Below are 18407 nucleotides of genomic sequence, written 5' to 3'. Positions count from 1 at the left end.
TGGACCCTGCTGTTTTGATTGGAACGGTTAGGGGGACGTCACTCATCTGGGCCCGAGTAACGGACGCCTGATCGCCCACTCCACGTGGTGGATTGGCCGAAGGCCATGCGCCTTTGTTTTTAGTCTCTTTCCCCTTCCCCAAGGCTTTTGAGTATGTTTTAAGTAAATTTATTCTTTCGACTTGGGTTAGACCCCAACTTGTTCTCTCACCATAAATTATTTTTCTATTATAATTGTACATGTAACTGTCGGCCAATATTAATAAAATATTTATAAAAAAGAGAAAAGTAATTTTATTTTTCTATTACATCGCATTCTGTATATCTCAAGAGCTATATATACTTATGTACAGGCTCCATATAAGAAAAATAATATACGCTAATATATAATTATGCTAATAAAAAAATATTACAAATTGTTATGTGATCCTTAAAATAACTCTAACAAAATCATGCTAATAAAAGAAAATAATACTGACCGATACAGGATCATGCTAACAAACAAAATAAAATTATGCTAACAAATATATTATAATTGTATGTGCAACATCTATAGTGTGTCCTTAATATAAATTTCATGTAGAACCCTGTTAATTATAGTTTAAAAATTAGAAATGCATCTTTGATCTTTCTTGCTAATTGCAAATAGGGAAATAGAAGCCGATTATACCCCACTATAGATAGGGTTCACAAGGCCCAATTGGGGCATTGTTTGATATTATCCTCCTAATGGAGGAAAATTGATGTTTAAATTTGTTGCCCTGCTTCACTTATGTCGAGCTTGTTGCCTCCAGGATTTATTGAAGAATAAAGAGATAATTGAGTTGAAGTCATGGACCAAAGATTAGCATAGCAAGCAGGACATTAGGATCAATATAGCATTGCAACTTAGAGCAAGTTAATTAAACATAATCCAATTGCAACCCACCTTGTAGATTGCATCAAGTTGGTCTAAATGTGTTTGATTTTAGTTCGTCTTCAGTTGAAAAATGTCGACTCATCTATTTACTTATTTATCACTTATATATATTATCAATTCTATGAAATCAGTGCAATAGCTAATTAATATTTCAAGTTCAAGTAACTTGAAATCAAGCATGATCATGCTTATTCACATTATCACATGAGAATTTGCAAGTATGGAGTCCATCTCAATGTCTAAATTCATCTAAGTTAATCTCGATCAAGCTTATTCTTCATTAAAACTATGCTTTTCAGCAATCTCACATGCATATCACCCACGCTTTTGTTGTGATCTAAAATCTAAAGGCTAGCTAGAAGACGAGCACATACCATTATGGGCTTGTAGTAAGCTCCAAAGGGGCCCACGCTAGCCCCCAAGTTCATGCGGGCTATCATATGGGTCAGTATACCGTCTGTAATAAAAGCTCTTATCCAAAAAGGTTAGCTAAAAAGATATTATTTAGATTCTTGGCCCTCTATAAGTATCTAATATTTTTTTATTATATAAATAATATCTAATTAGACATACGCTTGCATAAGTCTGCACAATTTTATGCTTACTTTTATATTATATTCTTATTTTCAGCTATCAAGTTTTATTCCACATTTTCTTATTGCTTCCGTGTCTTTACGTACTTTAGCATCCAACACTCATCATTGCATAATATTCCAACACTCTAGCTAATATAATCCAGTATGCTGGGATATTTGTTCATATAACGGGTATGTCAGCAGTTTTTCATTTCTTTTAGATATAGCAGAAGAAATTTCGATGGTTTTTCTATTTAGTTGTGAGATACATATAGGAGGGAAAAGTGTTAACAGAATAACCAACTGGGAGTGATCACATCCTTGGAGATATACATGGATCATGCAGCTGGTGCAGAAATATCGGAAGAGTGGTTTAAGGGAAGGATTATTCGATGTTCCTGATATGGCCCTGCAAGACGTGTGTACCATTAGCTACACTGATCTTGGAACTGAGCAGATGAAACTACCGGCGAGGAAGAGCCTTGGTGAGCAGGTCCGCGAGCTGATCAAGGGTACTGAGATGAGATACAGTCAGGATTTCCTTGGTGACCAGATCATGAACAAAGTGCAAATCAATGGCAATATATTTCATGCGAGAATGCATGATGGTATTAAGGCTAAGCTGCGTAGTGCCAATATTGTCACAGAATAGCGTGGGTGCAGTGGGAATCTGAAGGTCGAGTTCCTTTAAAAGAGATCGGATCCAGACTAATTCAGAGGATGAAGTAGCTAGAGTCCGGTATTCTGCTTCAGTGGCAGAGCGTGCAATGGCTCGTTGCTTCCGTGTGCTCCATGATATCGGACAATCACCAAGGAAGATGATATAGCCCGTGGTAGAAGTCCGATCATCTTGGTTACCTGCCCAGTCTGCATCTGAGTATGCACGAAGAGTAAGGTTTGGGCTCCGACGAAGAAGAATACCATGATGGATGGTGTGTTTGAGATAGCGCAAGACTCGCTTCATTGCTATCCAGTGCTGCATGGTAGGTCTATGCATGAACTGAGCAAGCTTGTTTACTGCAAAGGTAATGTCAGGTCTGGTGAAGCCGAGATATTGAAGAGCTCCAATTATGCGGTGATAGGTAGTACTGTCCACGGCACCGGAGCCATTATCCAAAGACAGGTGCTCTTTGGTACCAAGAGGGGTGGTGATAGCCTTAGTGCCACTCATGGGAGAACGATCCAAAAAGTCCCGAATGTATTTGTGCTGGGAAAGAAACAGACCTTGAGTAGTAGAGAGAACTTCGAAGCCAAGAAAAAAATGCAGTGGGCCTAAATCTTTCAGAGAGAAGCTAGAGCTTAGCTTGTGGACAACATGGGAGATCTCTGCTGGGTGATTTCCAGTGATGATGATATTGTCCACGTATACAAGGATGTATATGATAATGGAGTCCTTGTGATAGATGAACAATGATGAATCATCCTTTGAGTTAAAGAAACCAAGATGAAGAAGACACGAGCGAGTTCCTGGTACCAGGCACGTGGAGCCTGTTTTAAACCGTAGATTCATTTCTTCAATCGACAGACATGAGAAGGTGAAGCAGAGTCAAGAAAATCAGGAGGTTGAGCCATGTACACTCGCTCAGTGAGAGTGCCATGAAGGAAAGCGTTGTTAACATCCAGTTACCATAGATGCCAACCCTTCGAAACTGCAATAGCGAGCACCGTCCGAATTGTAACTAGCTTCACAACAAGGCTAAAGGTTTCGGTATAGTCAATCCCTGGGCGTTGATGAAAGCCCTTGGCAACAAGCCGTGCCTTATACCAAGCAATGGATCCATCAGGGTGTCTTTTGATCTGAAACACCCACTTGCACCTAACGAGGTTGCTAGAAGCCGGACAGGGTACCAGGTCCCAAGTCCCATGGCGAACGAGGGCAGTGAACTCATCTGACATGGCCTGTCGCCAATGAGGATCTTTAAGTGCTTGTGTAACATAGGTGGGCTCAATGGGTGGAGGAAGGGGATGCTTGGTGACAAGATAATGTTGTTTAGGTTTAAAGATATGATTGCAAGATCTGGTGATCATTGGGTGTATACGAGTATGAGTGGGAGGTGGAGGAGGCAGAACGGGAACCGGGACGATGCTCGGGGATGAAACAGGTGGAGCCGGAGAAGGTAATGGCTCAAGTTGTTGTGGAGAGTTACCTGCAGGGAGATTGGTGGATTATGAGCCCACAAGAGAAGATATGTCAGGTGAAGTTGTAACCATTGGTGGTACTAGCGGCATCAGAAAATCTGCTAAAGCTTCCCTTGGAGAGGCCGAAGGTGAGGAGCGAATAGTGGCGAACGGGTAGAGAGCCTCATCGAAGATAATGTGCTAGGAGATGTATATTTTGGAGGATTCCAGATCCGTGCATTTGTAGGCACTTTGAGATGTAGAGTAGCCAAGAAACAGACAAGGATGCGACTTGGGATCAAGTTTATTGGATGCATAGGGTTTGAGCCAAGGGTAACACTGATAGCCAAAGATCCTGAGTTTTGCCGGATGAGGGGGTCGGCCAAAGCGTACTTCAAACAGATATTTGTTGGTGAGAAGAGGAGTAGGCAGCCGGTTGATGAGGTAGACGGCAGTTTGAAAAGCATGAGACCAAAAAGAAGATGGAAGAGAGGCTTGGCGAAGAAGAGTGAGATCAGTTTCAACTATTTGTCGATGTCGGCGTTCACTCGTTCCATTTTGTTGGGGAGTATGGGGTGCAGTGGTATACCAACTAATGCCATGAAGTAGGAGATAGGGTTGAAGTTTGGTAAATTCACCCCCATCATCAGAGTAGAGCTTTGTGATAGAATAACTGAATTGCTTTTCGAGCATAAGTTTTAGTTTTTGAAAGATAGATAAAACGTCGGATTTGTGAACGAGAGGGAAAAACTAGCAGTACTTGGTGTAGTGATCAAGAAAGATCACATAGTAGCGGTAGCCGTCAATGGAGCAGTAGCTTGTTGGACCCCAAACATCTATGTAAAGGTATTCTAATGGACGAGTACTCGTCAGAGAAGTTCGGCGAAAGGAAAGGCGATGACTTTTATTGCACTGACATGAAATACATAAAGAGTTCCCATGTGAGGAAGACAGAGTGGGTATAGAAAAACGACTAAGTACTCTGGAAAGAATTTTGTTGGAGGGATGGCCTAAGCGGCGATGCCAGACTTCAATGGCAGTTCGTTTGCAGACCAAGGAAGTAGCAGAAGCAGATTTCATTGATGGTGGTAGTGGATAAACCCCATCTTGACATCTACCTTGAAGAAGCATCGCCTCCGTTCTCCGATCCTTCACAAGAAAGTGAAACGGATGAAATTCCAGGAAGACATCATTGTCTTTAGTGAAGCTATAAACTGAAATTAGGTTTGTATTAATCGACGGAACACAGAGAGTATTAGAAAGCTTGAAGGAACGAGTGGGAGAGGGAATGGTCGTAGAGCCGATATGTATTACACGCAAATCTGATCCATCACTGATGGCAACCTCATCTGTGCCATCATATTCGGAGTGAATTGAGAGATTGGCAAGATCGAAAGTGATGTTGTGGGATGCCGCCAAATCAACTAGCCATTTCTTGTTTGAAGAAGAAAAGGTAGGAGATGCACAGTTGGCAGAGACGCTAGGTCGTGGCTACACACGACAAGTTTTAGCAGAGTGTCCTAGAATATCGCAAAGTTGGCAAGTGATGGAGGCCATATTAGGACGACGATGAGGCCTAGACTTGCCAGAATGAGGTCGAGAGTTCTTCATGTTGGGGTACTTGTGGAAGTTGGAAGCCCGGCGTTGGGTGGAGTTAGCAGTTGCAACCAGAGTGGACGTGGACGTCTCTAGGCACTGAATATAGCTTTCATGGCCGAGCAACAGATCATGCAGTTCCTCAAAGGTGAGAGGATTCTCACGAGCACGAATTGGAGTAGCAATATCCTGATAGTCTGGTCCGAGTCCATTAAGGACATGAAGAGTAATGTCGTCTGCTGAGAGAGATGTATCAATAACGGCTAACTCATCAGCAATGATCTTCACAGCATGCAAGAAGTCGGTTACAGATCGTGAACCACGTTGGATATGGGTAAGATCCTCCTTTAGCTGTATGACTCTGGTACGAGAACGATTGGCACAGAGTCGAGATAGTTTCGACCAAACGGTATGAGACGTCTCCGACATAGCAATTAGTGGGATAACGGCTTCGGAAACGGAAGCCAGTATTGCATGAAGCAAGAGCTTGTCCTCCCAAAACCAGAGAAGATACGCTGGAGAAGGAGACGTTGAAGCGGAGGAGGAAGAGGAGGACAGGTCTTCCTTCGGCGGACATGGGTTTGTACCGTCAACGTAACCCATGAGATCATAGCCGATGAGGAGGGAAACAAATTGGACACGCTAGGAGGAGAAGTTAGACGACGTAAGCTTCAGAGGAAGTTGGGTTGCTGCATTGATCGAGATCAGTTGCGGAGTAGTGGTGGTGGGGATATTACCAACAGCAGTAGCGGCATTGGAGGAATCGCTGGAAGCCGTGAGAAAAAAGAAAGGAGAAAAGGACGTTGGAGGAAGGAGCGCTCTGATGCCATATAGCAGAAGAAATCTTGATGGCTTTTCTATTTAGTTGTGAGATACATATAGGAGGGAGAAGTGTTAACGGAACAATCAACTGGGAGTGATCACATCTTTGGAGATATACATGGATCATGCAGCCGGTGCAGGAATATCGGAAGAGTGGTTTAAGGGAAGGATTATTCGATGTTCCTAATATTAAAAACCTTTAGTTTTTATTTTTAACAAGATAAACCATCATGCACTTGCTCGGATGGCATTGCCTCTTACCAAGTGGAAAAGAGATTAGAATAGACAATGGATTTCAGTTAAGAGTCAACCCCCTTAGAGCACGATGGATATAGAATAGAAAAGACAGAGATTAACCTCTCCTCCTAATATCAAAGTAACCTACAAGAGTAACAACCACATACAAATTTGACAATCTTATTGGAGGAAATCAATTGGCAACTCAAAATAAAAAAGTCCAGTTATGTTGAACTTTCCAATTGCTCCCTGATCATTCAGCCTGTACAGTGGCAGCACGAAAGATTAACTGGAAATGCCCAACAGGACTGCTCCATGTTCGCTGATAAGTTTCTTGCTCGTCATGGAAATAATGGTGCAGTGTCTCACCATTGGCTTCGGCATGAAGACCTTTATTCATCAGCCATCAGCTGTGCTCTGTGCAGGAAACGTAGCCAGTACCAGAACCCACAGCAGAGAAACAGCGCTCCGACCAAGCACACGGACGCTTACTAAAACCGATCATCTTTTCTCTTTCTATTTTCTTCCTAAAGAAAAAGGGCAAAACTTTCTCTGCTCAAATTTTGAGCTCCGCAATGGCGACCGACACATACCAAATTTGGATGACCACATGGATCGCCTTAACCATATAAGTAGAACAAAAACCATAAACTATTACCGAAGAAGGCCGGGTGTTAATTGCCTGCCAATAAAAGGTTAGCACGAACCTGTAACGCCAATTTTTTATTAATCAAAGGTCACTCTGAATAACCTTTTTGTCAAGCCAGGATAGTACTGCAAAAACATCGTAATAGAACATGCTATCTGATCTCATATTTTATGTAGAACATTAATCAAGAATTAAATGGTCAGATACAGAAAGCTGTCGAATCACTTGTATAATTACAAAGGTTCAAGCTCAATTACATGGCAAAAACTATTAAATGCACAGGTTATAAAGTTATCATTATCCTAGCCTAGTGTCACAGGCTTGGCAGACTGACTGGTAATTAAAATGTGTATCCACAGCCACCTGATTAGGTTGCTTTGGAAGGTGGTGTTAGTTCATCACGCAAAGACATTCAGAAACCTATTCACATGTTGAGAGGGGAAAAATGCGAAAGTAAATAAAAGGAAAATTGTTCCTTGAGGTTTGTTTCAGAAATCCACTCACAGGTCCATCTCGAAGAATGTGAGCATTCTCCTTGTATCATAACAGAAAGTACTGATTCCCAGCACCACTCTATTCCACGCTGAGAGCATCAGTCCCTCATAGCAGTTTGGGGATTGGTACGGTACACACGATCAGCGGGTGACAGGTGAGCTCTATGTATCATCCCAACAATCGCCATGCGGCTGGGACTGGAGTGGGAAATAGAGTGGTTTGGTGAAGCATTTTTTATGGCCTCCATCAGTCACACTATGCTACCTGCCAGTCCTGAATTTTTCGAGTAGCTCTACTGCAACTGGTTAATTATGAACTATGGGCTGCAGAGATTCTTGAGATCTTGCTCCTTGGCAAATGAGGCTGGAATGATCCTTGCAGCGTAGGGATAAAGATCTTTGTATGAATTCCTTATAGTGCCTTCTGCCACTCCCGTAGCCAATGAGATATCTGTAACATATCACTGTTAGCACCCTAAAGGATGAAAACACAACACACTGATTTAACAGATGACAATGACATGGTTTCTGAACCTCTTAGAGGTTTCTTCTCCTCTGAAAGCTGAGTTATCATGTAAATGACAGCTGCTGCAATTGATATAGGACTCCTCCTGCAAAAGCAATGGTTGTTGCAAATCCTGATTAATTAATAGAAATTCAAGGAACATATTCATATTTTACATTCCTACAGTTGGAGCAAAGTAACAAGATACGAGACAAACTATCCCTAAAAGTTTAAGGGGTTCTGGTTTAAGATGGCATAGCAATCTCAATAACTGAACTACTTGCTGCGAAAGATAATTTTCTTGACAGTGTAAAATCCACCAATGCCATTGTTCGACACACATCAACTTTGACATAAAATGTCAATCAAACAAAACTAAAGAATATGGAAGAGATGAAACCAGATGCAACATCAATTTATTAGAAAAGTGAACAGTTCATGGATTTGGATTATGATAACCGCAGACTTGCAGCTGTCAGCAATGTAACCTACTGTAAAATGAGGTACTGTAAAATGAGGTAGAGGTTCTTATCCACATGCTACAATCTGTAGTATTACCCTAATCTCAGCAATAACGACATGAATGAAATCAATACAAAATTTGTCAAAACAGTGTGAATCACACTATTAATCACTTGACTAGTAAAAATGGGGTGACTCATCCACATCAAAGTCCCTATGAATTGTAATATCTGGATATGATATAAGTTTTGCATTGTGAATTGTTAGATACAGATTTCATATAACAAAAACTCCTCTACCTCTTCCTTTTTCAGCAGAAATAGCCATTCAAAAGTTTTAAGGGTAGAGAAGGTCTAAGTACATAATATGGAACCTCTAAATTATCATGATAACTAAATGAAAGAAAAGGATCCAACAAAAGAAAATGGCAAGTGTGATAATGAAAAAGAAAAAATAAACAAACAGATACAGAAATGAAAGTCCCAAACAAGTCATTTTTGCACAAGTAAAACCACTTAGCCCCAAGACCAGCATCACAACTTCCTTCTTCATACTCCCTTGACGCACTGCGTTTCTCAAAACAGATCTTTTCATTCCTCAAGTTCCAAATTCCAGAGCGTACAGCATGTCATACTTTCTTTTTTATGCATCTTTACGTCTGAACATGAACCCATCTGACACCCAAGACTACATCTCCAACTCACAGTCCTAGATTATTAAGTGAATGAAAATCTAGCACCAAGAAATCCAAAAGAAGTTGCATAGGAGACTAAGCATCATATTCATTTGGGCAAAAAGTTCACATCCACTCAAAACTAGCTTCTTTTTAGCAAACTTCTCCTGAAGGATCATTCCTTGACAAGTATATACAGAGCCTTGGAACTTGACTGTTTCTAAAAGATTCTATATCAAGTTCTCTAAACATAGGGTGACACTCTAAATGTTCAGAATCCACAGTAGGATTTTCCAGTCAACACCCCAGCAGTCAGTCAGTCATCCCAATACAATAAAGGACAGACAATTATGGCATCAAATGTTTCCCCGTGTCAAACATGCCTCTTTGAAATAATTGGGCCCTGCATATCCTTGCTCCAATATCCTCCCAAGAAAGAATCTAAACTCTGAGCTATGAGCCATCATGAAAAGTAAGATAAAAGTTTAAGACAAGACACTCGCAGCACCAAAAGATTCTTCTAATAACGTGCTTTAGCTACATTTTGACACTTCACCTATCCTAATTGGATCAATGACACTTGATCCTGACAACTGTGCCACGTTACCATTACCAAAAAGCAGTGTAGTTGACTTTGACTACAAGGCACCAATAACAAAACAAATGCCAGCATTATCTAGTATCTAGCTTGAGTAGGGAAATTGAAAGCAATATCAATTGTCTCTAACCAAATTGAAATAGTGTCAACCAGTGATGGCAGGTTGTAGCATGGTGTTTTTTTACAATTTACAAAAGCTCGAATTCATCCTGTGCAACACTGGACAAAGCAAATACACACATGTAGAAAAGGTGGATATGCTGTACATACAGTTCCATACACTGCATAGTCTAATCCAAAGTATTTTCATTAAAAAAGGTCAATAGATTTTGCAAAATGGCATCATTTAGCATAGATGAGAACAAATGCCAGGAAGATGTTTTGAATAAGGTTCATTCTAGTAACTATTCTCAATTCACTGGTCAATAGGAGCAGAGTTTGTGACTTTGATGTTTACAAAAATTAGACTTCATTTTAAGACCCTTCATATTTGTATACATCTAGTTAAAAAGAATGGATTCTTTTCAGTTTCACAATCTATGTTCTATACATATGAATCATATATTTAGGTTGCTTGTCTTATGACAATTAAAAGATGACTAAATGTGACTCATGGTGCAGCATAAGCACCGGTGTAGGCAGAGCTACTTTTAATGAGTCTGAAGGCTCTGAAATCCTAGACAACTGCAACTTCATGAATTATATATTGACCCAAGAACCTAGAAAGTTAGCAGTGCACCCAACTAAGCAACATACACAACAGTTTAAGACATTTCATGCAGAAAAAAAATTATTTCTAGTATAACATCAAGTAAATTTACAAATTGAGAATTCTTTTCAGTAAAATGAACAAAAAAAGGGCCTGTTTTGGTTGCCTGTAAGTTTTGATTGATCATAAAACATGATTTCCGTAAAACAGGTTTCATGGAAAAAAGAAAGAAGCCAACTTTAAAGATTGAACAGGCTCTGTGGGCGGTCCATGACCCCTGGATGCCGAAGGCGTCTTTGGGCTGATCTCGTAGTTCCTACGGGGTGGAGATAAACAGAAAGGGGCCAACCTATTTAGAAAACTCACTTTTCAGGTTTCATGACAAATCAATTTCTCCAAAACAGGTTTCATGAAAGGTAAGTAATTGGTGATCTTATAAACTTCGCTCATTTTAGGAATTCAATAAAACCATTTTGCTAAAACTGCCAACCAAGCAGCCTTTTGGAGTCCAATTGCAGCAATACGTACTGACTCTTTAAATTGGTATCAGTGCATTTATTGCCATGCCAATTATTTAATGAGGATTTAGTTGTCAGCTCATAATAGTCACCAAAATGTCAAAAGAAAATATTTATCTATGTTCATGCATCTTGACTGTTTCAATAAATATTTTAATTGATTATGTTAGCAATATATAAAATTACTATCTAGATTCAAAATTTTTAATATAAGAAAATGTTCAAGGTACTAAAAAAATTTATTCAGATAAAGCATGGAATTCTGTCATTAGATAGCATGCTTGTAGGCACCCTTAAGGCTTTATATGTCACCCTAAAGCCCTTCAGTTGCACAACTGTACAAGCAGACTGTAGAAAGCTTGCTAGCCGTCATGACAATTGGATAGACCAGAGGAGGTCTAAAAAGCATCCTCGAACTTATGATGAGGCCAGTTCAGAAGAGGGAGAAGGACTTCAACAATGATGCTTACTACATGGAAGAGAAGTTATTAGATTAGTTAGACCAATCAGGAAACTGTAGGTGATACATCAGGAACATCTCCTAGATCACAGAAAGGGAATCAGAAAGTGAAAGGCATCTGTCAAAAATTTCTACAGATCAACTTTCCATATATGTACCTTATATCAAGCTCTTCTGACTTGTGGACTGCTTCTTGAGCAGCCTTGACTGCTTGATTAGACATGCCAAGATGCGAACAAAAACGCCGCTGCAAAATTAAAGGATAACAAAACTGAGAAACTATAGTAAAATGGCTACTGCAAATTTCAAAGATGGGGTATATAATATCTTAACTACAAAAAAGGCTATTTATAAAACAAAAGGCAAAATATGAATCATATATATAAAAAAATCTAGCCAAGGGAAGATATGGTATAACACCGAAACTGACCAGGAAATCTCCGGCATGTATAGTGCCCATTTCCATTGATTGACCCATCTCAACTTCAAGCTGCTTTACAATGTACTCTTTTGCCCGACCAATTTCCTTTTTTGTAGCTCCATTGGCAACAGAACAGATTTCTATTTGGAAATAGAAGACTTGAGGAAGTTTACATACCAAATGATAAATTCAGAGTGAGACTAGTATAAGATGTCAGCCATACCCTTTACAGTTCGAGGTCTGTCCTCTTGACGACAAGCAATATATAGACAAGCAGCCAAAATTGCATCTTGATTTCGTCCTCTAATGGACTTCAGATCTTCCACTTTCTTATATATCTCATTGGCTCTATCCTTTATAGAACAAGTCATTTCAGTCATTTATTTGATGATAAAATCCAACAACATGAACCCCCTAAAGGCATCTTAGTCCGAGCATTCACACAGAACTGACCATTATCTATCCTCTAGCCAAGTACAGATACAGCACAAACCAGTCTTCAAACGATGACAGCAACAACTACTAGTAAAGTTCCAGTTTGGCATAAACAAAACACACAATATACTCTACACTACTTCCATCTAGCAGATCATGCACACAAGGCAGATCTTCAATGATGATAATCTCTAGGATAGAAAGAAAATTTATAAATTTCAGAAAAGACAGAGATAACTCCTATCCAATTCACAGATACTGCACATAATATCAGCATAGGTTCAGCAAGGGATAAGCAATGCATCTAAATGAACCTATGTACATCTAAATGAACCCATCAATTAGAATTATGAAAGCTTGAAAGCTAAAAATCTAAATTAGCAAATTGAAGGTAAAAGTGAAAGGATTAAGTAGAAGATGTAATTATAGCAAGAAATGAAATGAAAAAAGTTCATAGATATTCATGCTTGTAACTTGCCTTCAACGAAAGGTATTTAGTTACATAGATCACGCAACATCTTGGTTATGATGAAAATTCTGGAAAACTAGGATATCAAGATTTCCGAGATTATGGTCCATATTGTAGGAACCAAGATTTGAAAAAAATTGGGTTTCGGTTTTGCCCGGGTTTATAGAGTTCTGATTTCAGCAGTTTTTGGTGATTTTGGAAGTTTTGCTCCAAGTTTTCGAGTCTCAGCCTAAAAGATTTGAGAAAAATTTTAAGAGAAATTGAAGAAAAGTAGAAAACAAAAGTCAAGAAAAAGTTACTACATAACATTTCAGAAAGTTTTCTACTGAGTACATTCTTTATTTGTTTAGTTTTGATAATCTTAGGCTAGCATTCGTATAACATATGAGTATAACTGTGTTAGTATACTGTTAATTTTTGTCGTGTATATATTATATATAATGTATAAATTTCTTTCTTGAACTTCAGATGTTTGAAAATTCATTATAGTTATCAATTTTAAAACCTTTTAGTGCCGAGTGCATTCAAATCTTTTTCATTTTCTAACAGGACCCACAAATATGTTGAATTCTGATATTGTTCAAGTTAAGTGGCTATTTAATCATTTGCATGTAATTAAAGAATGTATCTTTTTTTATACAAAGAGATACACCATTCAAATGTCTCATATTTAGATGTTCAAATTAGTCTTTGTAATAAGCTATGATGAGGGCCTTTCTTTTACACCTCAGCCACTCAGCCAATCAAGGTTATATTCATTATCTATCTTGTTTGTAACTCAAGCAAAAGGAAGAAAATCATGAAAAATTAATATTATCTAGCTAATGTGCTTAAATAAAGAAATAACCTCAATATAATTGTAAATACAAAAATAATACTTAAGAAGCATCTATAGCTAATTTCAGTCAGGCGAAAGTCACCAAAACTAGACTAGAACCAACCAAAACTGCCAAAATTAGGAAACCTCTGGTTTAGTCTCAGAAAAAAGTTAATACCACTAGGAACCAAAATATTGGAATCTCAACTAATAAACCAGTGATTAACTTCCATCTTAAGTATTGATTTTAAAATTTAATATTCAAAAGTAATTTAAAATTCTAAAATGGAGTAGGAAATTTGAGCCAATAGTTTGATATGATATTAGCCAATATATGGAAATATATTGATTCATTAGACCAATAAAATTAGTGTTGAGATATAGGCTGAATCATATTAGCAAGCACAAAATACAAATACGAACCAATATATAGGATGAGATTAAAACCTTTCTCCAAGTAACTATGCATTTTCCTAGGTGCTAACATCCTAGAAGAAGATTTGCTACTTGAAAATGAAGATACAACTTCCAACATGTTTTCAATACTTCATGATGAACTTCCTATTTTGTTATACATTCAAATTACAATTTAATGATACTTCTTTATCAAATTATTTTATTCTTTTCTTTTAAGTGCTAAAACAACTAGGCAAGAATCAAAAAGATCTGAGATCTGATCTGACTCCTAAACAATTTCTCTGATGTTAATAAAGAAACACTAAATGCTCAAAGTAAGATTGAAGCCCATCCTTCCTAATAGAGTTGGGTGTCTCTATCATCATACCGAAATCACCTACCCAGGGACAACTTAAATCATTGTTAACAGAAGAATGGAACTTGCATGATATAATATGAACAACGTTACAGGTGTCAAGCACAATAAAGACACGCTGTCAGATTACATACGGATATATCAGTTTTATCAACTATAGGGTATCTGGTTATGATAGTCTGTGGTCCTATTTCAGATTTAATTTTTGGAAGATAACCACCATGCCTGAGGAGACCCTATTCTGGACAGTTTGTTGTCAACAATGATTATAAATCAATTAATTCAGTACTACTTAAACATTTCTTGTGCCTAGCATTTCTTCTAAAATTAAGCTAGATCTTCCTCCATCATGAAGATAGATTCCCTTAATATTAAGTCCAAAGGTTGGTAAAGGTGGTTCTGCATCCAAACACTCTTAGCATAGCAGCTCTTAGTTGTGACGTGAAAAGTTTTTAAATAAGTGTTAAATATTCTTATGATTCTTGCCATCTATCAATACTCAATCGTCAAATTCAGCACATTAACCCTCCTTTATATACAGAAAAAGCAAAGATGGCCAATGGAAACCCATTGAACATCCAAGAATAGGCAGACATTTACTAACACTGCTTTGATTAGGCTGTTTTGTTTATGAGTTAAATGTTAGAATGCAATGCAGCTCCATGCAACAAACCCTGCCTTCTTCCTTCTTCATCAAAACTGCTTTGGTGCTTCCAAAGTCTACAAAAATCTTAAAGAGCTATCCCTGATAATATGAGTCTGGACTGCAAAATCAATAGGTGGAATTTAGATCTTATCAAGTTGTATTGAAGGACTCATTTAAGGCCATTTTTTTGCCTATTGTTGCTTTTGTAAAGAGTTTAGCACCAACATACAAAGGGCAATTATCAAGTCAGGAGATGGATGCAAAATGCTGTCAAATTTAAATGGACTAATGCTATGACTTGTGAAGCTAATACATGTCGATGGGACAAGGCTTGTATGTTCAAGCTTAAGCTTCTGTGGTTCAGATGTTTTATATAATTTTCATATAAATTTTAATTGTCATTAAAGAATCCAGAAGTTAGCTGTCACTACCAATGAACTGATGGATCCTAGTAGTCTCAATATCAAATTCCAATTTGCAAAACAGAAAAGAGTAAATAAACCAGCAAAAATCTTAGGACATAGGAGAAAACCCACAAGACATTCCCATAAATATCATTAAAGAATATCAGAAAATATAAATGGAATAGATATTTCTTACAAAAAAAGTAAGACATCTAGTAAGCTACGGGAAACCAGTATTTGATACAAAAGAAGACAGAAGGACCAAGCAACAAGAGTATGTTAAGAAAATAACAATGTGATTTATACAGCCTGATAGCGATAGAGGAACTAAAGCATCCTTACAACCATATTCTTTCCTTTCAAAAAAAAAGAAAGAAAGAAAAATCATCTCAAAAAAATAATTATTGTTTTTAACAAAACTTTAGAATAACGACCATATGCAGGCTAGTTTTGTACCTTGATAGTTGCTACAAGTCCCAACCTGAAAGGAAAGGCCACTAGATCAGTTCTAGCTTTAACATTGAACTTGAAATTTAAAATAAAATGCAACAAGACAATTTGGATTTATCTTTTCATGGAAATAAAAGAGTATATCATACCCTTACAGCTAACAATATGTAATTAATATTATCAACATAAGGCATGTTAGTATTGTTTACCCTAGTGCTCACGACCCAATTTATAACAACAAGCAAAAAAGACATTTGAGGAACAAATATTTTTTAAAAAACATTCAACCGTTTCCTACTTCTGTTCAAATTTTTTTTAACACATACAGCCATTCGTGTGTCTCATTTTCATATTGATGCACCCGCTAGAAGCAAACAGCAAATTGTTTCAAGTTTTGTACAAATACACACAGATGTGCTTCATTTCATTAGACCCTGAAAAAAAATGTCGTCGATTTTGCCAATATTCCACTCATCTACCATAGGTCATGGATTGCAGTTAATAAATTAAAAGGGTTCATTGAATTAAATTAAGATTATGCAAGTGATTAATCCTATCTACAGTTCAGATTTTAGCCATTATTTGTTGATTCACAACATTACCAAGATCTATTATTCTTCGATCCATTTCTTAATTCCCAAAGACATATGGCATGTTCAATAGAATTTCACAAACCCATGTAACCCGTTCTCATTATCGAAGTCGATACCTAACCTAACAGCAGCCCAGAAATGATCAACGAAAGGAGCAAGAAATCAAGAAAACAAAAAGAAAAGAAGAAGAAAGTAGATGGAGATGAGGGTGAGCTGGATCTAGAAAAAGACCTGTCGGCCATGTTGGCGATGGTGCGGAAGGCGAGAATGAGGGAGCGGTCGGGGTTGGAGCCGCGGTTCTGCCAGCGGCCGAGGGAGGAGGACAGGAAGTCACCCTGGGCGCCGTTGGGCTTGGAGATGACGGTCGATAGGCCGCCGTCGGTGAGGAGCGGGTTGGACGGACCGCCGACACGGACGGGGTCGTTGTCGGCGGACTCGTTGGCGAAGGTCCGCCATTCGGAGGTCTCGTCGATGGAGTGGGCCTCCAGCACCAGCCCGCACTCCAAGCACACCGTGTCCCCCGCCGAGTGGTCGAACACCACCTCCGTGCTCCGCTTGCAGTCCGGGCAGAACGCTTCCGCCATTTTTTTCCCTCTCCCCCCTTCCTCTCTTTTTTCTTTCTTTTCTTCTCTTTATTCCTTTGCTCCGCGCGATTACCACCGCCTCGGAAGCTTCCTTCACCGATCCAATGGATCGAGCTCTCCTCCAATCTCTCTCTCGCTCTTTCTTTCCGCGGCCCCGCCGCGCAGCCGGTGAGGGAAATTAACCGGCAGGCAGGTGTAAGGAACGGAAATGCGGCTCTCGGGAGCTTCTTTGGGATATGTCTGAATCCGAGCTAATTTAAATCGATTTCTTGAACCCAAAGTCCACCTATAAAAATGGCTTGAAATAAATTCAACAAAGTCGGTTGGATTAGATTCCATTAATGGGGGTTGACATTCTATAGATTGGGTTAAATAGACTGCTAAACCTAAACACAAAAATTCTATTATATATATAAAATATTAAAAAAAATCTATTATGTATGCATAGAGGGAGAAAGAGTTTTGACTCGGCTATATTTGAATGGATATTTACTTACATTCCATCAAGTATATATTATACAATGGAGATCTTACATTAATGGTGGAAGTTGTTAAAAATTATATCAAAAAAATTAGAATATAATTTTATATAGGCTGTCCAATATTTTTTTATCACTGGATACATAATCTAAAAATATCTAAATTTCATAATTTTTGATATGTAAATAATATAAAAGTAGTAAATCATATCCGATGATTTGGATCATTGATATAAGATTCCTATTGTCCAATATAGATCCGATAGAATCCACTAATTTGGGTCATATGGGATGCATACAAGCAAAAATTGTTTCAAACTCAATTTTTCGATTCATGTTTCTAATTTTTTTAAAAGAAATATGTTAGCAAAAATAATTTTAGAAAATAATATACATTATTTATTGGGGAATAGAATGTTGCACATTGAAAATATTTAGCACCTACATTAACTTGAAATTTACCTGTTCATTCAAAGGATGTATATTATATGATATCTTTTTTCAAGAAGCACCTGAACATAAAAATTTTTATGTTTTGTTTTACTTCCCTCCTTACCCCCATAAAGAATTAATAAAGACAGATTCAGACTCACCAAAGAGTTAAGTCGCAATATGAAAGATAAATTTCAAAAGAGATGCACATGAAGAACACAAAAAGAGATGCACATCTAAAAGGAGTTGCCACATCACCACGAGGGGGAAGGATCAAATCTCCACAAAGGAAGTCCTCAATCCCGGTCCAAGCAATCATTAAACCTATTACGGTGGCCAAGTTATGACAATTACAATGATGATTTATGCTTAAGGCATAGATTAAGTATTCTCAATAAATAAAAAAATTCGTTGCTCGTGTCAACACTCAGGTGGCTTATGGACTAATCAGTCATTACTACTTGGCTAAAGGACATCAGAAACATAATACTTGCAGTAATGGACCATCACAATTATGATGAAAATGACAATAAACAATGGCATATATACGGAAGCATTTTTTCTCGAAAGC

At 38.1% G+C, this 18407-nt stretch overlaps 1 protein-coding gene across 1 annotated transcript; it reads right to left on the bottom strand.

Moving 5' to 3' along the window:
* Nucleotides 1-7055: 7055 nt before the first annotated feature.
* On the bottom strand, nt 7056-17194 carry LOC103706134 (transcription initiation factor IIB). The gene is made up of 7 exons (XM_008790139.3): nt 16573-17194; nt 15755-15779; nt 11979-12108; nt 11765-11895; nt 11493-11581; nt 7944-8020; nt 7056-7860 (listed from the first exon to the last, which is right to left on the bottom strand). The coding sequence occupies exons 1-7, from the start codon at nt 16923-16925 to the stop codon at nt 7727-7729; spliced, it is 939 nt and encodes a 312-aa protein (XP_008788361.1). The 5' UTR covers nt 16926-17194; the 3' UTR covers nt 7056-7726.
* Between the last annotated feature and the right edge of the window lie 1213 nt (nt 17195-18407).

This window comes from Phoenix dactylifera, chromosome 2 (genome assembly GCF_009389715.1).
Source record: "Phoenix dactylifera cultivar Barhee BC4 chromosome 2, palm_55x_up_171113_PBpolish2nd_filt_p, whole genome shotgun sequence".
Taxonomy (NCBI): Eukaryota; Viridiplantae; Streptophyta; class Magnoliopsida; order Arecales; family Arecaceae; genus Phoenix; species Phoenix dactylifera.
Note: the sequence above shows the minus strand (reverse complement) of the source record. Positions and strands in the feature narration are given on the sequence as shown.

Coding starts and splice junctions, on each gene's coding strand:
- LOC103706134 (XM_008790139.3), bottom strand. CDS start 16,925: ATGGCGGAAGCGTTCTGCCCGGACTGCAAGCGGAGCACGGAGGTGGTG. Junction 8,021..11,492: donor TCAGAAGAGCTTGATATAAG/GTACATATATGG, acceptor TTGCTTTTGCAG/GAGGAGTCCTATATCAATTG. Junction 7,861..7,943: donor GGAGAAGAAACCTCTAAGAG/GTTCAGAAACCA, acceptor GATATGTTACAG/ATATCTCATTGGCTACGGGA.